Genomic DNA, 22,858 nt, shown 5'->3' on the forward strand with positions numbered 1-22,858 from the left:
GATACAAAAGAGGAAACAAGTGAATATGCTACTGAATCAAACACTGTTCATGCCAAACTTTTGCAAGCCGATACTATTTTCCTAACGACTAATTTTATATCTGCATTTTCTATGTGCGTGTGCTGGTCAAACGTTTTGTTTGTGGATTTGGTCTTATGCGTTCAAGTTGATTATAAATTCTTTGCATAAATGAATTATGTTTTTTTACAACAGATTCAGTGAATAATAATGGCCACTAACTAATATGATAGAATCCTGGATGGATTGCAGTCAGCTCTGTAAACGTGAAGGGAGGCCTGACAAGAGGAAAATATAAGGTTCGTAGATGCCATGTAAATCTGTCAGAAAATTAATAATCTGGATTTGGTTGTTTCATAATAAAATTATCATAATTGAAAATTAAACTATGATTAGTTAGTCAGTGATTTTCTTATGTTGTATGAAACCCTTAATCATTAACCCTTTTTGTGTTCTAGGTGCTGCATTGTTATATCAGTGGAATATTCAGCAATGAGTAATCTCCCTCTGACATGCATTCTACATGTGGACACAGACACCCAGGAGCCAGTGAGACGTTTCGACAGTAAAACCTGGCAGACAATACAGGGAGCCAAAAACCGACTTGAAAAATACTCTTTGTCAAAGTATATGACACTAGGTACATACTTGCAAAATGTAGATGCAATCGATGATTCACATGGTTATCATATGACTTGCTATAGAAAATTCACAGGTATACCAAAAGAAAATGAAAACTCAATAAGTACATCATTATCTTTAAGATTACAATACTCAAGTGTGACTGTTACACCTACGGGTATTTTTGACACTGTGTGTATTTTTTGCCGAACTGCCACAAAACGGAATGGGAAGGAAAGAGAACGACTTGGACAATGTGAAAGTTATGAGGCTGCAATATAATAATAATATCAAAACTACTGCCACGATTCTATGTGGTCAAGATTTATTGACCCACATTCATGACATTGACTTTATATCAAAAGATATCAAATATCATCATTCTTGTAGGAGACTGTATCTGAAAAGGGCACAGATAAAGTCTCGTTCTACAGATGAAACTGGGGAAGAATCAGCTGGCAGTGCCCAAGAAAATAGACACAGTGGAGCTGTCCGATCGGTGTCAATTACACTGCACAGAAAGTAGAAGCAAAATTACTGGATAAATATGCCAATAAAGTCAAAAGCTATCAAACAAGAAAGGGAAGGTGAATCATGCCCCTCATCTGTCTGTCGAAGTTGCATTGCTCTATGTTGAAGCTTATGAAAAGTCTGCCAAAGCAAAACTCATTGATGCAGCACTGATCTTGAAGCAACAACTCCTCAATCAAAAAGACAATACTGGCGACTTACAATTGCCTTTAACAAATGCCATAAGAAACGGTAATGGCCATCCTTCGGAGGATCTGATAGCTTTCTTCCGAACGCTTTTTACCGGCTCGTCTACTTTGAGTGAAGGAAGTTGCAAAGCTGAACGTCACGTACAGACTGTGCCCAATGATGTTTTGTACATTGTAACAAATGGGGTTGTTAAACCAGCAAAGCATTTGACACTTGCCATGGGGCTGAAAAGCATGTCTCAAGATGTAGCAAGGGAATGCGGTGAAGAAGTCAGCCTGGTTAACTGTGACCTTGCTGCTGCAAAACTGGCTCTGAAAATCCAAGCTGAAGAAGCACCTGCCTATGACAACCTCTTCATATGCTTTGGTAGCTTCCACATAAGCTTGGTATTTTTTGCATGTCTAGGATATCTCCTTGATGCTTCAGGTGGACCATATCTCCTGACTGAAGCCGGTGTACTTGCTGGTGGTTCCCTCAATGGGTTCCTTTCTGGCAAACATTACAACAGGTGCAAAAGGATTCATCTGATACTGTCACTCGCCTTCTGGAAAATGCACTTCAGATCCTTCTGTGACAAATATCCTGAATACATCACTGATGAGTTTGAAGAATCTCGTATGGAAACTTGGAGGAAACCCAACACCAGAGTCTGTTCAGTGTGCATTTGAAAATAAGGATCTCCAGAGAATCATGCAAGCATATACAGCTTATTCATGTGACTTAAGGAATGGGCAACATGAAAAAACCGGACAATTTTAGATGATCTATATTGATCTGATAAATCTCCATCTCACGTTCAGCAGGGCATACAGAACATGTGATCTGGACAGATGTGTCCAATCTTCTTTGCAATGAACAGGCCAAACTATTCACGCTGGATGACACTGTATTACCTGACATTGGTGAACATTGACACTACACATCCTGGAAGGCAAATGCTTGAGAATGGGGGACTTGCAATCAAGAGATCTACCAAATAAATAATGCTCTTAGTCGTTGGATGGTGACACGATCAGTGCGAACCACGGTCGTTTCAAACCTGCTTGAGGTGGCCGATATCAGAAGCTTATATGGAATATCTCATGACCAAAGACCATCACGTGTCCATAGGGATCATTAGGATGTTGCAAAGCTTGAAAGTAGTCTCCATTTGGAGACAACTGTGACAAATCAAAATTGTTTTGCATCAGCTCAGGTTATCCTGTTCCAGAAGACATAGCCTCTGACCTAATCTCTGTCAGGGAGAAAGGACAGGAGTGGTTTGAACAGTTTAAAGATGTACTTTCCCTCGCAACAACAGCAAAATTAGACCTCGAGGAAGTACTGAAATATCCACTCACCCCCGTGCCTTTCTGCTTAGGACATATTGATGGTTCCCTGAACAAAATTGATAAGTCAAAGCTCTTGTCTTGTCTTTTCCACAATCTGGAAATAGTCACTCCCGATGCATGTCTTGTTGATGGTATGTATTTCATACAGTCACAAACACATTTGCGATCCACATATGGAGATGTTGCATTCACTATTCTTGGGAAACTATGTCAGATGACAAACGCGTTGACTTTATTTGTGATACATACAAATCCCCATCTATCAAGGATACTGAGAGAAGTCTTTGTGGGAAATGTGAACTCAACACAATCATATCTGGCCCTCTTCAGACAAGACCGAAAGATTTCCGTCAGGCATTAAGATCACCCTCATTCAAGACCTCCTTTCTTCGCTTCCTTGCTGATGAATGGTCAGAGGACAAATACAGTTCAATTTTGAATGGACATGAACTATATGTTGCCAGTGATAGAGTGTGTTACCTTTTCTGCTCAGCTGCAAATGCAGTCAGTTGGTCTATTGTTCAGCAACTTCAGTCTGGACACGAAGAGGCAGACACTAGAGTCATACATCACACTGTCACTATAGCAAATGAGCTAACGTCTCCGACTATATCTGTTCGTGCATCTGATACCGATGTTCTCGTCCTTCTCCTTCATCACGTCCACCGCATGCCAAACACCAAAGTAATGATGGATATTGGGAGTAGCAAAAACAACACCCGTCTTTACAATGTAAGCTCACTTGCGAAAGCTATTGGGGCAGACATCTATACACCTGGAAATTAATCAAGCAACACCCCATTTTTTTCTATTGGAGCAACTTTGAAGTGTTCTGACAATCAAAATATGCCGGGTTGATATAGTTTGACACTTTTTTATTCAACAGACGATCTCTGACAAACAACTTAAAGGGAAAAAGTATCAAGACTTTGCTTTATTGCAACGAAATCCAAATTCTTAAAACTGTCTTAAATTCATGAAAAAATGGACACAATTTACTATTCATCCACAGACGTTGTTGTCAGGTGTATTAACACAAATGTCACATGGAAAGAAAGAACAGTCATCTGAGAGTCTGCACACCGACTTTCATCAATATCTAGTGTGTCCTCCCTGCGCACGCACCACCGATTCCAGACGCCTCCTCATTCCTTGGATGAGTCTCCGGATCTGATTCTGGGGGATCCTGTTCCACTCCTCATGCAGGGCAGCCGTCAATTCGTTGAGATTATGGACTGGTGGGTCTCTCTGCCTCACACGACGGCCAATAAAGTCCCACAAATGTTCAATGGGGTTGAGGTCAGGGCTCATGGCAGGCCATGGAATTCTGTCAATTGCATTTTGCCGCAAAAAATCATTTACAGCATGCGCCCTGTGAGGTCTAGCATTGTCGTCCATAAATATGGGTCTCGTTGCCAGAGGATGGTTCTCAAAATGAGGTACCACAGCCCTGTCAAGAACCTCCTGTTGGTAACGAACACCGTTAAGGTTGCCACGGATGGTAATGATATCCAACTTGCAGTTCATGGAAATGCACCCCCATACCATAACGGAACCTCCCCCAAAGGCCACAGTCTCCTGGATGTTCCGTGGAGCCATTGCTGTGTTCCTCTGCCTCCAGACCCGAGTACGACCGTCCACCATGTGCAGCAAGAACCGGCTCTCATCTGAGAAATGGACCTTCCTCCAAGAGGCAATGTTCCAGTGCAAACGGTCATTACACCAGGCCAGTCGGGCTGCCTTATGGGCTGGAGACAGTCTGGGTCGCTTGATTGGCCTCCTTGCCCGGTATCCTGCAGCTTTCAGACGATTCCGAACAGTCCTGTTCGAGATGGGTCTCCCTGGAAGCCACTCCTGTCTCAACCGAGAGCTCGAGTCGAAGGACCTGCGCCGTACAAGTCTCAGTAAAGCTCTGTCCTCCCGGACTGTGGTCTTCCTGGGTCTTCCTGGTCTAGGCAGGTCTTTAACTTCATTAGTGGCCCGGTATTTTTTCAAAAGTTTTGAAATTATGGAATGATGTCGTCCGATTTGAGTCCCGATTTGTCTTAGAGACATACCAGCATTCCTCATGCCGATTATTTGCCAACGAGTGGCCTCTGATAATTTCCTACGTGCCATGACATTGAAATGAATGAAAAACCGAATGCAATCGACAACCTGCGCTTGTAAACACCCCAGGGAAAAAGTGCATTTTTCGAAAGTTGAGGTTAAAGCAATGCACGTGCGCTGTGCAAGCTTCACGCGCGTCATATCAACCCATGAAAAGCTCATGCTGTATGTCAATACATCAAAATTGAATAATCAATCATCAAAATTACTTCGTTAAACTTTGTTAAGTTTTTATGTGTCTTTGAATTTGGTGTTGCTTAATTAATTTCCATATGTATATTAAGCACTTCCAGCATTTCACGCCTTTACGGGTTGTGATGAATAAAGCTCGGTACCGTATCTTCAAAGAGAGATATGCCCCAAGGCAAACTGCTCTCTAGACAAGATAAAAGGATGTGATCCAAGTGCTTTTCCTTCTTCCAAAGATGTCATTTTGAGAAAACTTTCCAGAGTCAATTATGTATCAGCAATTTGGAGAAATGCTCACATCTCCAATCATGTTTCATCCAGCCCTGAGAAACATGGTTGGATGTTGGTCAGTGGCACATATGTGGTGTCATGGTTCACCGGGAATCAAATGCCTACATCATTCCAAAAGACTTCCTGCATTACTGTGTCAACTGCTGGTGAAGATGATGATTCAGACTCATCAGGTTTGGGATCTGATAGTGATTCGAGCAGTGATGGATCTTCTTATTAGTAGGTAATGCTTTTGATGGCACCAATGAACATTACTATGTAAAATTTACATGTGTGCTCACTTAAAGAATGGCTGACATGAAGCAACCATTAATAACACTTTGACTGGTTGCAATCACGTTTAATTTTTTTATTTGTGTTAAGTGTTGTTTGTCAACTATTACTTTTTTGTGGCAGATGTAGTACAAGTACAGTTAAATGAAACTTTTGCCCTAGCTATGTGTTAAGGACAAATAACAGGGGTGGGGTGGGGGGTGGGGGGTGTCTCTGAATTCAAGAGACAAGAGTTCTCTCCCTTTCCAGGAATTCAAATTTGTCAGCTACCTCACAAAACCTGTTGCAGATCCATTAAAGATTGATAGAAAGTTCTAATTCTAGTTTCAAATGATTGACTGTACATTTGTCAATTCAAACTGAGAAAAAATACTCTTCAATGGTTCATTTGTATATATAGTGAAAAAATGTTGTGCCTTTAACATTTTTTTTTAAGTTTTACCTTTTCTATGTATTGACACAATAGTGAGTACAATGATGTATTTAATATTGTGATTTTATTAAAACCAAGTATGCTGGCTTTCATATGATATACAATATGTTACCCATTCCTTGTGTTCTATATTTTAAAAATGAACATTTCCAGAGGTGGGGTAGTGGGTGAAAAAACTGCTGAGTCATGACTTCAGCGCGCTCCAGTGAAAAAATGGTCAAATTTTGACTCGTAAGACTGTCATATTCTGAAACTTCAGACATTTTTTCATAGGAACCAATGTTCAAACCTTTTGGACTTCTGAGGTAATTAAATCAGGCCTTATCTCTTGGACTATTAGATCGCTTTGTGGAAAGGAACCCATGTACGTACTGGACAGGTAAATGAAAATTACTTCCTCAGGAGGGGCGGTTACATGGGTTAGAACGTTCGCTGGTCACGCTGAAGACCAGGACCTCGTTCATCAAAAGGATTGTAGCGCTACTCCCATACGTTAACACCGTCGTGGCGCTATGATCGCCTTGGGGAACGGGGCCCTGGTAGGCTACCGATTCTCCACATGCATGAAGTCCATCTCTAGTGTCCAACGCCCTGATATTGCTGGAATATTGCTAAAAGCGGCGAAAAACTAAACTCACTCGCTTCCCCAGGACAGTAATGGGTCCATATTTCAAAAACCACTACTTGACAGCAAAAGTAAACCCACATCACATTACAATCCTTAACACGTGATATCAAAATAATACATATTGAACTTGCAAACTAAGGGACATAATCCTGTCGAATTGGTGCTGAACATCCAGCCTCGCCAAGACACGAAGGTCTGTAAGATGACCATATTAATGAAACTCAGGACAACGTACTTAGTTGATCCATCCAAAGATCCCGATTTTAGCAAAACGGGAATTCAAATCCCCGATTAGCAACACGACCCTTGAACTCCGAAGTTTAGGCTATCGCTAATCCTCCATTTAGTCCTACCAACCTTCCTTAGAAAGTGCCTGTCTCGGATTCAAACAGGGACGTATGGTTTATTTCACCGTCATTCACGACCAGTTCGCACTATTCCGGACAACCACAGGGGTTCGAATCTCTGTTTGGACAATAGTAATAAATAATAATAAATTCTACCGCTACACTCAGTACAGATTTTTAAAGAAAGTGTGCCGCTACATTCATTACATAAAATACGACTGTAATGAGTGTAGAGGTCGCATTTCCTAAAAATCAATTTCTTCACCGATTTCGTTCAAGTTTGATTTGTAAATTAGAGCTTCTATAAACATTATACGATTGCAAAAGTCTAAATTAATATTTTTGAAAATTATTGTCCCAACAGAGATTCGAACCCCTGTGCGGACAACCCCAAACTGCATGCAGGTTACGGAACGGGGCGAGTGGTGACGAAAGATTCACCGAGTGCATTCGTGGCCACTCGCCTCTTTCCGACAGCTGCAAGGTCGCCCTTCAGTTTGTCCCGGAATAAGTGACCCCTTTTATCGAGTTGCTTAAGAATGATGCAAGGCCGCTATTCGCATTGTCACTTGATAAATAGTCACGAATGTCAACATGTGCTCTATCTCATGGGTCATCACACATTAGTGTTCTGGTTGAATGTTGAATTTAGCCGAATCATCGTGATATAACGTAAAGACTCTATAAGGCACCGATTTCAAGTATCTTTTTATATGCCTTGACAGAAAAGCTACAAACTTATTTGTCTAGCAACTCACGAACATAAACATATAACTGAATAAAATATACTACTACGTTATTTATAAGCGTTGCGATTGATGGAACAGTCTACCTGATGGAGGGGAGAGAGGTATTAAAAACACTCGCCTGGAACAGTTTGGTGTATTGGGTGGGTAGTTAAACTGGGAGTAGTCCTATGGGAATGAACCGTAATGAAAAGAAGAGAGGCCGGGTTTCCACCAGACGTTTCCCTCCTATAAACACCATAAGTGTTCCTTGAATCTCTTGAGACAAATACGGTAAGCATCAGACACGCAAAACCAAGTGGCAAATAATAGGCTGTGCATGTAGCCTGATAATTTGTTTGAATAGGCGTACGACTAAAATTTACTACCATTGAGGAAGGAAAGACACAAAGTGTAAAGTCACTGTAGTGATCTCACAAGTGAGCTGCACTTCAGTACAACGGGGTTTTACAGATGAATGTACATTGGATTATTTGCTGAAAACGGCTGCGTTCAATATCGGGTGAGTTTCATCACAAGGGTGTCCATGCGGGTTTCAGATTGGTTTTAGCCTAGTGTTGGTTCATTTGTCATAATGTCGTCACAGAGGAAAGTGGGGTGTTCCACAATACTCCATTACTCAAACACTACCATTTTATAGAGCTTTGAACACCCACTTAGTAGTTGCTGGATTTATCGCTATATACATTTACTGTATTATTACTGTTGTTATTGTAGCGAAACGGGAATTCAAAGCCCTGATTAGCGACACCACATTTTTCCCCGCTAGTCGAGTCTCACTTTTTGTCGTGATTCGCATCAGGTTAGTGAGTGAGTTTAGTTTTACACCGCATTCCGCAATATTCTAGCTATATAGCGACGGTCTGATTAATCAATTCTGTGATCAAACCAGTGATCAACACCATGAGTATCGATCTACGCAACTGGGATACGGTGACATGTGACCACAGTGTCAACGAGTCTGACCACCCGATCCCGTTAGTCGCGTCTTACATGGGTTACAGAAAAGCAGTTCTAACCCGGATCTTCACGGGATGGGTCGCACATATTACTACCTTGTATTACCGTTTTAAATATAATAAATATAAAGCATGTTTCCAGGTGTTTCTTGGTATAGTGTACTTTCAAATGTAAACATAAACGTTCATTCTCCTTTGTTGATCAGATGGCGTCACAAGCCAAGAATGTTCCGGCGCCTTGCTTGACACAGTCCAAAGAACAGCAGACACCATTTGATCAAAGACAGATCGATGCTACACAAAAGCTGGTGCCACCCCCTGTATCGCGTCATGGTGACGGGCAATGGTTGCAAGATGATCCAGAAAGGGAGGGAACAGGCAGTGATGCAAACAAACATAGGGTTGGAAGAAATGATAAACAGGATGAAGCACAGGAGGACGCTAGAGAGAAGGATTGCAAGAATGTGGCTCGTGACGAGCAGCTGGACGAATGCGGAGAAGTGTGTTCGCTAATACAAGCTGATGAGCAACAAAATCAGTTGGGGAGAAACGCGAATGACTCACGTATGACTCACACAGGACATCGGGAAATAGTAACGCAGCCAGTTCTTCGTAAGGGAAAAGACTCAGGATGTCTGTCGAATCCTGGTGCGGATGCCATGGACACTGGAGCACTAGGCAACCCCGACAACTACAATACTGACATAAAGGAAATAAAACAATTACTCAACGTCGTGCTGAATTCGCAAAACATCCTATTTGACGAGATTCGCATGTTGAAAGATGCTCAAAGGATGACTTCCCTGACCATAAATGAGGCGTTGGCGAGCCAACAGTCTGACTGTAGGTCCTACACAGACGATCAGGTGCGGTCTTTGGACTGTCGACTCCATGGTCTCTCAGCGGTGTTGGACCACGTTCAGACGCGCTGCATGGAGGCCGAGCTGATACGAGAAACATTCAGGGAGTCGGAGACGTTGTCTTCATCTGATGCACAGGAGGACGTTGCCGACGACATTGTCAAAACGAAAGCAGGTGTGATGTGCTATATTTATTACACTACATAGACGTTGCATCTTTCACACATTTTACAAGTAGCCATAATGCGAAACTACGGCTCACTATATCAATATCATCGTATCACGTTACCTTATACGAAACGTTATCACAGTGTAATTGGCTCTGTATATTACAGCCTCATTGAACTTTCTGAACATTTCTGAACTTCTTTCCTCAAAAGACGTGTACAATCACGCATGGCCTTCATAATGAGTCAGGTTATAAATGCTAGACGTATCTTAGAAACAACGATTTTACTACAGTAATAGCAGCATTAGGGCATTTCTGAACTTCCTTCCTCCAACTAGTGAAGAATTACGGCTTCCCTAGTTCACTTTCATACATGATTCAGGTTGTCACTGATACACGTATCTTAGAAACAACACAATAGGACATTTGAACAGATGCTATATTACTGGTTTGTTTTGTAGGTTTACCGGACACCGGTCACCAAAAAGAAAACAGATCGTGGCTTCGCCATAATCATTTGATGTTAGTTAGCAATTTGGATCTGAAAAATGGATTATTAATCGACAGACTTGTGCAAGACGATGTGTTGTTTCAATCTGACGAAGAGACGATTCGGTCCCACTCCATAAGAAAGTGTCAGGTCCGTGAGCTTGTGTCCAGGATTAATCGATGTGATTCTGACCAGTTCATGAAGTTCAAGGAACACCTGAAAGCAGAATATCCTCACCTGAATTGTCGACCGTCTACCGAGAACAATGTGGAGACGAAGATAAAAGAAAATTGTGTTGTTTGTAATCTCACAGATACCGTTGATGTTCGTGACATCGTGGATCACTTGTATCAACAGAACTGCGTTGATCTTTGTACATACGAAGCAGTATGGAGAAACGACAATTCTGAAGTGGGATGGCGTCGTCTGCTGAAAGGGATGGCAGGAAATGGTTCCAAATGTACATCCGCTATGGTCTCAGCCTTGTCCAGAAAGTATCCGTTGCTGTCTCAGTATGTAGCTTGTGCAGAGGGAGACGTATTGACGTGCTGCTGTAAACAGAAGAAACATAAGACATCCAAATGAGGATGGGAGGTCACTGTGGAATCAAGGAACATATTGAAGTCAAATTGTTTCAAGCAGGTCTTGAAATATGACAATGTTTTGACAATGAAATACAAGACTAATTTGTGAAATAGGTCTAGTTGTTCAGTGGTGATGCATTTCATGATTAAAACGTAAAAGTGTTTTTTCATACCTTTGTGGATGGTCATTAGTACTGACCGGATACACGGATATTGAAACTTACAATTGTCATATAGCAAATATACAGGAAGGCTGGTGCAGGATACAGTTGTGTAGTTCAGTGAGAAGACACCCATGTGTGTGTGCGTGCGTGCGTGCGCGCGGCCGTGTGTGTGCGTGCAAACTTACACTTCATCGATGTCAGTTCTTGCAACCGTGTCATAGCAGATTGTCCAATCACTGTCATATAATCTTGTTCTGCACACATTATTTTGTTGTCACGAAGATCTACTCTACACAACTGATAGTTTTGGGTAGCCGCTAACATGTTCAGATCAACAGACCAAAAACACCGCGGGCAACGTCCCTGTTCAAGTCCACACTATCGAACACCTCGCATGAGATTCGTGTTGAGACACTCAAGCACCTCACGTCGTGTTCCTGGTTATTGTCCACATACTCACACAACTCACGACACGTTCATGTTCATATATTCTTGAAAACACCTCACGTCACGTCATGTTCCTGTTCATGCACCCTAATAAATCTCGCCATGTTCCCGTGTGGCAACTCTGTGGTACAACCACACCAATCTTACCTCACACATAAATGTCGCTTTCTGATTGGCTAAGTGCTCTTCTCTTATTTTCAATGTACCCATCTTACAAGCGAGGTACTATAAGTTGTTCACTGGTCACGAGGGGGCCATGGGCTCCTGTATCCTCGAGGTTTGTTTATGTTCCCCGAGCGGAGGGTACATGAGCTGATTGCCCCCGAGGGACCAGTGAACAACGTATTTATCTTACCGAATCCTGAATTTTAATTTTGAACTGTTTCAAGCACTTCTTTTGAATGCGAGGCGAATAGCCATTTTGCAGACGACACAAGGTAAACAGATTTAGAGTTGTCTCCCTTCCATCGAATTTCAATCGTAAAACAATACAGGTTTCATGCGTGATTCAATGTTATTCGAGGCAAAGAAGTACTACACAGAAGCACCAGAAGAGTTCAGAATTCCAAGCGTGGACAAAAAAAATAATGCATCGCCTTTAAACGGGGTACATTGAAAATAATAGAAAAGTGCTTAGCCAACCAGAAAGCGACATTCATAAGTGAGGCAACAAAAATTTCATTGTACCCTGCTGCAAACGACAACTCATTCGGTACTTCGTGGTAGTTCTTCATATCGAAAAACATGACGCCTGACGTACGGAAATTACCGATGTTTTGCGAATGTAAATGAGTTAAAGGGAGATAACTCTAAATGTGTTTTTCTTGTGTTGTCTTAAAAAATCAAGCGATGTCTGCGAAAAGATTTGTCTCGCATTTCATTAAATTAATTTTGACAAAACATTCAAATGTAGTCCCTGTGAATATTAAGAAGGAGAATTACACCACGACAGCTTTAAAATTAATTTTGACAAAACATTCAAATGTAGTCCCTGTGAATATTAAGAAGGAGAATTACACCACGACAGCTTTACTAAGACAATACCTGCGGCGAAAACTGCAGGATACGAATCGTTTGATTCACACAGGTTGGCCGATACTCAGACTTCAGACAACATTTACAGTGAAGTGTTCGGTAAGATAAATAATAGTTCACTGGTCCGTCGCTGCCCATGGGTTGATGTACCTTTGATGTTTTTACATGTTCCCTGAGTCCGAAGGGTACATTAATCCACACATTCCTCGAGATCAGTGAAAAACGCAATGTATTGTAGTGGAGATATATTATTTGCAATCGGTAGGTCAGGATATATATGTATATTTGTGTCAGACGCCCATGCAAGTTAAACACTCGCATAGCATCAATACATATATCTGTTGTCGGGATACAGGTGCCCCTAGCCAACTTCCCTCCCTCCTGATATGAGGTGGTCACGTGGTGCCTCTGTTTCGGAACGAGTGTTTCCGTCTGCAGAGAGGATGTACTTCGGGATGTCGTGGTGGTTGATTGTGTTGTGTGGCGGGGCAGCTTTTGTCGTTGCTGGAGCAACCATTTGTACAGACAGGCCGGTCATTGGTAAGCACCTCTCTCAATTAACGGAAGAACCGATAATCATAACGTGTGTCTGGTGAAATACAATATTCAAACCAAATGATTCCTGTGTCAGGCCGGATGTCGCTGTCTGTCCACCCGGTTCAGATTCATGCCATCACGATCAAGCGCTGAGGAGTCCATACATGTTGCTTTCTCTTGCAACGCTGTAATGCAGCAAAGTGGACAGGCATTTGTAGCAAGGCTGTTTAGGGACCAGGGTGGATAAGTCTCCTCATACCAGCAATCAAGGGTCGAATTCGCTGCTACGGAATTCTCTGCCATTCCCCATAGCTTGTCCTTTCCTGCACTTTTTATGCAGGAGGATCTTTAGCACGAACGTGGCGTTCAAGATGTTCGATGGTGTTCATAACAAGAGCAGTGTTATCAAAATGTATCATGACGGCGGTATCGGAATAATGTAGGTGAACGCTCCAACACCACCACATTACCGTCAGGCTACCGTGTAAAACATAGCGACTTTCACCAGACCAATGCACTCAACGCCCTGTCCTCAAGTCAAGATTTTCACATTGGACCGTGTCAAAAAAAAGGAAATGTTTAGTACTGTAGTCTTTTCAGTTCAGAAAACTCTAACGCACAACACTACTGAAATTATTAACTTGTACACGCCCATGTGTTCGCGGAGCGCACGAACCCATTTTCCTTGAGATATTCTAATGTTTACTCTTTCTCTTTTTTGCACCAATGAATGCTTATAGCGCTAACAGTTACAGCAGGCATATTATTACCACGGATAACCTAGGCTGCATGTTAGGCGCTAGAAGGTGATAGTCACATGACTTATCCCAACAGGTACCCATTTTATGCTGGGTAAACAGAAGCAATTTTTAACAAACTCACTTTCCTGAGGTGAGACCAGATTCATCACATATTGTGTGAACCATGTGCTTTGTATCTGCATGTCACTAATTTGTGGATTGCCTTTGATTCAGATGGCGCTGAATTAATGGTCGTGGGTATAGTAACAGAACATGACGAAAATATAACATGACGTAATGACGAAACCTGGACTAGAAAATATGCCAAGCATTGTAAGACTGTGTGTTGACAGGGGTGATCGCCCAGGCCGCCAGCAGCAAACGGCATGGAGACACCTTAATATCGGCTAACTACGTCAAGTACTTAGAACAGTCCGGGGCGAGGGTCGTGCCCATTCGGTGAGCCAACCTTCAGTATGCTGTATCGTACGTGCCACCATAGTAATTCTGAATGAAAACATTCGCTTCAAAGGCACAATAATAATCCTTGTTATTATGGTGCTGCAATTCTCTTTGTAGAGTTGTGTCATTAAGACGTTCTATCATCGTTGGTTTTAATCCCTTATCATTTCGGGGCGGTGAGGTAGCCTAGTGGTTAAAGCGTTCGCTCGTCACGCCGAAGACCCGGGTTCGATTCCCCACATGTGTACAATGTGTGAGGTCTATTTTCTGGTGTCCCCCGCCGTGATATCGCTGGAATATTGCTAAAACCGGCGTAAAACCAAACTCACTAACTCACCCTTATCATTTCACTTTCTTTGTGCTCATTGACCGTGAAAATCCAAGTTGGTTTTCTCCAACCTATGCTTGTCCCAAGAGACGAGTAACGGATCGGGTGGTCAGGCTGATCGATTTGGTTGATATCTGTCATCGTTTCACTGCGTGACATACTCATGAAGTCAATCACTGGATTGTCTGATCCAGACAGGGTGTAGTCTGCCGTCAGATAGCTGGAATAATGCTAAGTGTTACGTGAGCAGCAAACAAAACTAAAACAAATTGTTACTGGTATAATCCGTTTGGCTCAAAAGTGGGCCGATGAATTGTACTATGAAACTGACAACTAATAAACAGGAGTGCAGAGAAAGGGACAGCCTGGTTGTTCGACAAGCACGTGCACAAATGTCGACAAAATTTATTTTCATTAACCTGTGCTGTGTCGTCTCCTTACTTTCTCGCACATCTGGCTGTTTCTTTCTTTGCACTCCTCCCTTGGTAACAAACAGTAAACTGGGTCAATATTTAATGTTTCTTAGTTTTCACCGGTCCGATTTTGAGCCAAAAGGGCAAAACAATGAAACTGTGTCCCTCCATGTACACTAAAATTATCGGGAGATACGCCTTGATATACGGCATGTACTACAGACTGTGATACCCGTCATTTTTATCCACCGTGATATATGACCGTGTACACTCACTTAAATAAATTTGTTTTCAGAGTGCGAGAGACCCAACAGTACTATGAAGAACTCTTCTCCAAGATCAATGGGTAGGTCATTGTTGTGTGAACGGTCGCCCCTGATTGGTTCTGAGAGTCACTGCTCGTGATTCTGTACCCGTTGCTAAACACATCACATGCATATATAACCCGGGTTAGAACTGGTCTTCAGCAACCCATGCATGTGTAACCCGGGTTAGAACTGGTCTTCAGCAACCCATGCATGTGTAACCCGGGTTAGAACTGGTCTTCAGCAACCCATGCATGTGTAACCCTGGTTAGAACTGGTCTTCAGCAACCCATGCATGTTTTATGAGGCGACTGGCGGGACCGGGTGGTCAGACTCGCTGACTTTGTTGACACATGGTATCGCATCCCAGTTGCGTAGATAGTCTGAACTCGATTATTTACGGACCGTCGCCAAACTGCCTGAATATTGCCGAGTAATACAGTTAAACAATCATCAAACGAGCAAAACATGCAAATGAAGAGAAGGGGTTTTGGTCTTTATCGCTGTCCTGTGCCCATCTGTACGTTACATGCGTTATGCACTTTGTAGGTTTCGTTAGCAGAGCAAACTCCGGTTATAACGAATTCAAAGGGGGCCACTAATTTCACATCGATATAGCCGTAGTTCGATAGGTAGACTGAAATATACGGCAAAATGGCGGGACTAAAACAATAGTTTGTTATATCTATCAGTTTGTTATATCCGTACCTTCGTTATATCCATCACTTCGTTATAACCCTCATTTCGTTACATCCGTCATTTCGATTTTTCCGTCAGTCCGTTACATCTGTTAGTTCGTTATATCTGCTTGTTATATCCGTCAGTTCGTTATAAACGTGTTCGTCAAACACGTAGTATATATTCTTCTGCGGTTGGTGCCTACTTGAATTGGTATTGTGGCTTCCGCCATGATCTGAAAAGTAAAGTGACACTTGGTAAACTCGTAACCAGACCATAAACTGCCCGTTGATGGTTACAGACTGAATGTGTGTTTTTATTGTAAATATGACACCTCAGATCCCCTTACGTCATGCTGACTACTTCAGGGTTCTGTTACCTGGCGGCCATGGTGGCATACGCACCAGTGACTACTCCAGGGCTGCCAGAATCATCTATGACTTGGCTGTGAGGGTACGTTCACACTTCAATGTTTGTTGTCCCAGGTATTCGCGATGCAGTTAGTTTTACCACATGTGTTTTACGAATGAGTGATGAAGGCATGGCCTTAACTTACTACTTTCAGTAGATTTGTATAGTGATCAAAGAATCAAGTATAGGTGTGGATCCGTCATTCCTCGCGACATAATCCTGTCACAATTAAGGGATTTAGTTATTAATTAAATTTCACAGCGCTATAAACAAGTGAGCCATTCATCACCAATACGTGGATGGTTATCGGGAAACGCCTCCCTGCATGAGCCAAAGATGTGACGCTACACTGTCGTCAAGAAAATCATACAAGACAAATCTTTATGATAACAACTTCTTTATTTGTTTTCCACGATCTTTCTGGACTAGTTCTTGTCCCTTCTTAAGTTGGGCCCGGTAGATGCCAATGTTCAGCGGGAAGTGTATCCTGAACACATCAGTACCACGCATACGAAAGTACTTACTGAAGCCATTATCACTATCAACTGTAGCGGACAGCCAAGTGAAACCAAAACCCTGTCTGAAAAAGAAGTTAAGGATCTGAAATCCCATCTTTAATATGGACTTAGTCCAGGGTATATATTATTCAGTGGGATGATATACTGGCCGATTTCTTGTAAAATAAGATCCACCATCTCACTGACCTCATTCATGTGTGCAGGCCAACTCTGAGGGAGAGGTGTTCCCTATGTGGGGTACGTGTGAGGGGTTCCAGCTGCTGACCTACCTCAGTACAGGACACGATTATCTGCACTCGTCAGTGGCTTACAACGTCAGCCTTCCCCTAATCCTACACCCAGGTACTGTCCCAGAGAAAATGGGGGAAACGGTTAGATGTCACCGAGGTAGAGCTGAAAATGTCTGACTGCCGTGTAAAACAACATTCACGATCACAGCATTTCAATTTGTTACTGTATCCATCTGGCTGGCGTGTCATTGACCGTTGGTTCCTGGTTCGAGTTGAATGTTAGTTATTTCACTAGTACTATGGCACCAAATGTTGGGATAAATGGGTTTCCGTTGTATGTGGTCTTAATTAATCTTGTCTGCACCTACAGGTTACAATTCAAGCAGGCTGTTTGGAGGAATGACACCTAAGTTGGCCGACATTCTTTCCAGCGAAAATGTCACGCCCAACTTCCATCACTACAGCGTGTCGCTTCAGGCAGGTCGTCCGTTAGCATATACATTTCACTCCGTTAATATATTAGTGAGGTAAGGTGAAAGACATGATGTTCTGGATGTCGGGCAGTCCAGCCACTCTCACTCTTTCGGCTTGTTACCCTTCGTGCACGGTACCTTGTGTAGTGATATTTCCTGATGTTACAAGGAACCACTTAACGCTTGTCCAGTTGTATCGAGGATCCCACGTGTGAAACCCGTTTCTGCCGGTGTACCCAAATGTGCCACATTCTTAAAGAATACTGACACAAATATGTACTTTATAGGTATAGTATGTAATTGTGTACAGGTCCGGAAGCTCTCGAATTAATCATTGTGTTGGGTTCCATCGGGTTTATATTTTTTCAGTTCTGTTGATATGTACTTTTAAATACGGTTGTTGTTTTTTCAAAACTGCAAATGCCAGTCTCGATTTAGACGTTATCCAACGTCTTTCCGTTGTACAGTTGCCACCCTTGGATTACATGTCCCGATATTCTGACACTCGAGAGATAGATACGCAGCCATAACCGTACGAGGATTTCAGTCAATCCGTTTTGCCGTGAAACACGGTTGTTGAACATGAGATAGAAACTTTTGCGCATAGTACGTCTTCTGTACAGTCACCTTCGTGACATGACAATCGAATTTTATCGTTACAGTTTTTAGTAGCCAGTGATTTAAGGAGCCCTTCTGTCAGTTTTGCTAATGGTGTATTATGAAATGATCACCTGGTTGTTTGTTTGTCTGGTTGTTTGTCTGTCTGGTTGTTTGTTTGTTGTATAACGCCACACTTAAAAACTGTCAAGCTATATGTCGGCGGTCTGTAGATAATGAAGCCTAGAGAAAACAGTGATTGACATGCATCAGTGCAACCGGCACGTGTTTTGCTGAAGCACAGGGGCTAAACATGTCCATGCTCAACCGGAAGTTGGTTGTCATCAACTACCACTTCCCCGATAGACAATCTATCCCAGCAGTAGAAAGTGGGTCTCAAACGTCGTAAGATTTTGATATTCCCAAGTAGTAAATGCTTAAGACTTGTCCTCTGAATGCTCATAGACTATAACTCCTGTACTGTTTGGTCACGACACATTATATTTGATGACGACCAACTTCGGGTTGAGCATGGACAGGGCTCATTCCGGATCGTGGCGGGTCGCATTGTTTATGTGATCACTTTTATATTTATTTTCTATGTATATTTGCAGACATATAACAAGTCGGCATCATTAAGACACTTCTTTCGAGTTTTGTCCACAAACCGGGACACTAATGGCCAGTTGTATATATCAACAGCTGAAGGTATGCATTACCTATTTGCAGCTGACCTTTGTGCCACAACCGTCAGTATATTTTACCTAGCTTTTGTCTGATAAAATGTCGGCAAAATACATACATTGTATCTACTTCGGATCCTTACATACCGAAACATAAGTCTCATTAACCCATTCAGACAATGACCTATTTTCAGACAATCCGAATTGTCTCGTGTGAAAGTGAAAATAGACACCACAAACAAATCTGGTTACACTAATTTCCACTTCCTTGTTTCATAACAAAATGGTATTTACCGATGAATTGTAATTTTAAACTTTAATAACATCGTATTTCTATATTTCATGTCAAGGTTTAGAGAGCATACCTTAACTATGGAATCACAGACTGCCCCTGTTTGATGAGGTCGTAAAATGATTCACAATGCATCATGCTCACTGGTTACACCAGTTGTGTGCTTTTGGGTTGTTTTTTTGTGCGCATTCAGTGTAGTTCTGTAACGCACAATGGGATTGACATAATATCTATTCCGTGCCAGACCGCCAAATTATTCTAGCGGCAGAGCCTCGTTTTTTAGATTTCCACGATTTCCAGGTTTCCGTTTGTCAGAGCTCGCTGTAGGACAGAGGACGCTGTACCACGTGTTTGCAGGGATCCAAATGAGCGTAATTTGGCAATAAACAAGTGCTTAGACGTATCAAATCAAACTGATTAATATTTATGTATCCAGCTAAATGACTCAGTCTAAGAATTGTCGACTGGTTATCGCACGAAGTTGCACAATAGGACGGAACCCAGTAAACAGGAAACGAGACTGTTGTGTAAGCAATGGTTTCACTTGTATATCGCACTAAGTTATGACTTTAGAGGGAATCATTTACTCTGTACATGCTCTTCCTGAAAAGTGATCATCACTCCCCTCTAGCCATAAATCATGAACGGTCCCTAATCCAAAGGGACTGTTATATGCATATCATATAGAAATATAGTGATACTAATGTAACAATAACCTTTATTGCGGCCACATATTTGTTGAGGTCTTGATATATCCTCTTCCAGCTTACCATTACCCGTTTTACGGCACCCAGTGGCACCCGGAAAAGATCAGTTTTGATTGGAACCCCCGTCGTGATGTCAACCATGGAGCTAACGCCGTCCTGGTGTCACAGTACCTAGCCAACTTCTTTGTCAATGACGGTAATATTTTACAACCCTAAGGAAAATTATGACAGTTATGAAACTATTAGTTTTTCAACATGCGCAAACAGTATGACGGAAGTACATTTCGCTCTTTCAGCCAGAAGAAGCTGCCACAAGTTCCCCAGTGACAGAGACGCGGGTCAGATTCTCATTGAGAATTCCTTCATGAATTATTGGGATGATGGTTCCTTCCAGCAGATCTACTATTTTAACTACACCACACACACTGGGAACAGCCCTGTGGTCGGTTAGCTTCACCCCAACTACAGCCAATCTGGTTGCTGCCCACTCACAGGGGAGCAATGTGACCTTGGGACAGTCACTTGGGGATGTCAAAAAGTAGTCAGTCTAACTATATTCTCGATGTCCAATGGTTGTAAAGATACCTGTTTTTGTGTGTGAACGGATCATTAGCAAAGCCATATCCTAAGTTTCACATACAGTTAACTCCTGAATCTCGAATCTTTTACATATCATGAACGTAATCTCCGGTGCCAACCTCTTCTTATAAATTTATCATTTATTATTGTGTTTTTATATCGAAGTTCGAGACGCACCTACACAGGATATCTCGAACCTAAACATTAGTCACATGATCACCATTTCATATAAATTTGTATCTCTGTCTAGGCCTGTACTCATCATAACAAACATTCTGTAGACATGTTCAATCCGTAGTCAACCAACAACAATTTTAGTGCAACAATTACATGGTTAAATGACGTAAGGATTAGATAGATTGAGTTCACCGAGATATTTTGTTTTCTGCGTTGTCGTACACAGGTTCATTGTATATATAGTACTATGTACACCATGTGCATATGTACAATGTATTTCTCGAATCACACGATATCTCGAACCTGTCTTGATGGTCCCTGGAGATCCAGGCAGTTTACTCTATGTGGATAATGTTGGGTATAATATTTGTAACATAATTGCAGAAAACGAACACGATATGTTATTTGGTACCTCTTAGGTAATGGTGTGCCCTCAGATAATATCAGATAAAATATGTTCAGATCGGTATGGAATGTATTCCCGTCATAATCAACGACTGGATTGCTTGATTGAGATTTAGAGTCGAGTCATTGCGAGGATTACAATTTTTTTTAAGATATTAAAATTTTGAGATGACGCCCGACTCGAAACGCTTCAAAGTACACAAATGGCGGACGACAGCAGGCGTCGACCAGTGAGAGGGCTTGCTTTGACTACACCACCTGTACGCGGCCTTATCGCCCATGCTATCGTCCGCCATTTGTGTCAAGATCGTTTAGTTGAGGGTCAAAATCGGTTTCAGTCGACTTGCAGAAATAACAATAAAGAACTGGTAGGTGTCATGAGTGGTGATTGGCAGGCCATTCACCCATGATTATGTTTAGATGACGTTTTAATCGATTGCATGCTATGGTAGCGTAGCGATCGGCAAAGCAGGCGGTTGGGTACACCGAGGTGTCCGGCTTTGTCTAGATATATTGTACTGTGAAGCATTTCAAGTAGGGAGTCATCTCAAAACATTATATATTTTTAAGAAATAAAATCTGTAATCCTCGTAATCAAACGAGGGCCTGTGATCCCATCTTCAGAATAACCACTTGGTATGCCAGTCCACCCAGGGAATAACCAATTGATGGGTTAGCCCATCCAGAGGATAACCACTTGGTATGCCAGTTCACCCAGGGAATAAGCAACTGATGGGTTAGCCCATCCAGAGGATAACCTCTTGGTATACCAGTCCACCCAGGGAATTACCAACTGATGGGCTAGCCCATTCAGAGGATAACCACTTGGTATGCCAGTCCACCCAGGGAATAACCAATTGATGGGTTAGCCCATCCAGAGGATAACCACTTGGTATGCCAGTTCACCCAGGGAATAAGCAACTGATGGGTTAGCCCATCCAGAGGATAACCTCTTGGTATACCAGTCCACCCAGGGAATTACCAACTGATGGGCTAGCCCATTCAGAGGATAACCACTTGGTATGCCAGTTCACCCAGGGAATAAGCAACTGATGGGTTAGCCCATCCAGAGGATAACCTCTTGGTATACCAGTCCACCCAGGGAATAACCAACTGATGGGCTAGCCCATTCAGAGGATAACCACTTGGTATACCAGTCCACCCACCGAATAAGCAACTGATGGGTTAGCCCATCCGAAGGATAACCACTTGGTCTGCTAGCCAATCTCAAAGAGAATCACTTGGTCGACTAGCCCATACGAATGAGAATCGCTTGGTCGACGAGTCCATTCCGTGGACAAGAAGCCTAGCCCTATTGTTGATCTCACGTGCGTGGACAGTGTTGTGTTGGTAATATTACATCCATTATAAGATTTCCAATCCAATGGATCGAATTCCAATCCAGCGACAGGGATTTAGACTAAATACCTTTTATGTAATATTATTCGTCAGTATATTTACAGAAACGTCATCATTAGGAGAGAACACTTGGGGAAAATAACGAATATGTTTCTGTTTTGACATGTCAATAAACATAATGCGTGCTGATAATATTCATGTGTCACGTGATCATTGCTACACGCCGCATCATCAACACGTATTAAATATAACATGACAAAGAGTGGTTCCTCATAGCGCAAGCAGGAATTAAAATAGATGGATTAAACTACCGCATATTTTAGCAATCACTTTCCTCACTTCTTGCAACTTGAGAAAACAGGACCGGGTAGGTTTGCACATGTGCCCACGCTTGGATCAAACCACCACTGTCCTAATCAGGTTTATCTATGGGTGGATCGCACCGTAGGAGCGGTGAACGGCAAGAAATATTTCATAGCAGGACATGAACGATTTATCACACGAGAAGTCAGTGGGGTTTATTTTCAAGTTGTTGGAAAATTGTCAGTAT

General features: G+C 42.3%; 2 protein-coding genes across 2 annotated transcripts; both read left to right on the forward strand.

Moving 5' to 3' along the window:
• The first annotated feature begins 8,133 nt into the window (after positions 1-8,133).
• LOC137284311 (uncharacterized) lies at positions 8,134-10,938 on the forward strand. Its single transcript, XM_067816079.1, has 3 exons — positions 8,134-8,208; positions 8,872-9,700; positions 10,156-10,938. The coding sequence occupies exons 1-3, from the start codon at positions 8,164-8,166 to the stop codon at positions 10,767-10,769; spliced, it is 1,488 nt and encodes a 495-aa protein (XP_067672180.1). The 5' UTR covers positions 8,134-8,163; the 3' UTR covers positions 10,770-10,938.
• Positions 10,939-12,830: 1,892 nt separating this feature from the next.
• On the forward strand, positions 12,831-22,502 carry LOC137284969 (gamma-glutamyl hydrolase-like). Its single transcript, XM_067817054.1, has 9 exons — positions 12,831-12,954; positions 14,045-14,150; positions 15,190-15,240; positions 16,246-16,330; positions 17,010-17,148; positions 17,407-17,513; positions 18,721-18,814; positions 19,847-19,984; positions 20,085-22,502. Exons 1-9 carry the CDS (start codon positions 12,858-12,860, stop codon positions 20,237-20,239), a joined length of 972 nt encoding a protein of 323 aa, XP_067673155.1. The 5' UTR covers positions 12,831-12,857; the 3' UTR covers positions 20,240-22,502.
• The last annotated feature ends 356 nt before the right edge of the window (positions 22,503-22,858 follow it).

Source organism: Haliotis asinina, chromosome 5, assembly GCF_037392515.1.
Source record: "Haliotis asinina isolate JCU_RB_2024 chromosome 5, JCU_Hal_asi_v2, whole genome shotgun sequence".
NCBI classification, from domain to species: domain Eukaryota; kingdom Metazoa; phylum Mollusca; class Gastropoda; order Lepetellida; family Haliotidae; genus Haliotis; species Haliotis asinina.

Bases quoted from the DNA above. Each gene is read 5' to 3' on its own strand.
- LOC137284311 (XM_067816079.1), top strand. From the start codon at position 8,164: ATGTACATTGGATTATTTGCTGAAAACGGCTGCGTTCAATATCGG. The intron at 8,209-8,871 runs GTGAGTTTCATC...TTTGTTGATCAG, and splicing joins ACGGCTGCGTTCAATATCGG to ATGGCGTCACAAGCCAAGAA. The intron at 9,701-10,155 runs GTGTGATGTGCT...TTTGTTTTGTAG, and splicing joins CATTGTCAAAACGAAAGCAG to GTTTACCGGACACCGGTCAC.
- LOC137284969 (XM_067817054.1), top strand. From the start codon at position 12,858: ATGTACTTCGGGATGTCGTGGTGGTTGATTGTGTTGTGTGGCGGGGCA. The intron at 17,149-17,406 runs GTACTGTCCCAG...CTGCACCTACAG, and splicing joins TCCCCTAATCCTACACCCAG to GTTACAATTCAAGCAGGCTG. The intron at 17,514-18,720 runs GCAGGTCGTCCG...GTATATTTGCAG, and splicing joins ACTACAGCGTGTCGCTTCAG to ACATATAACAAGTCGGCATC.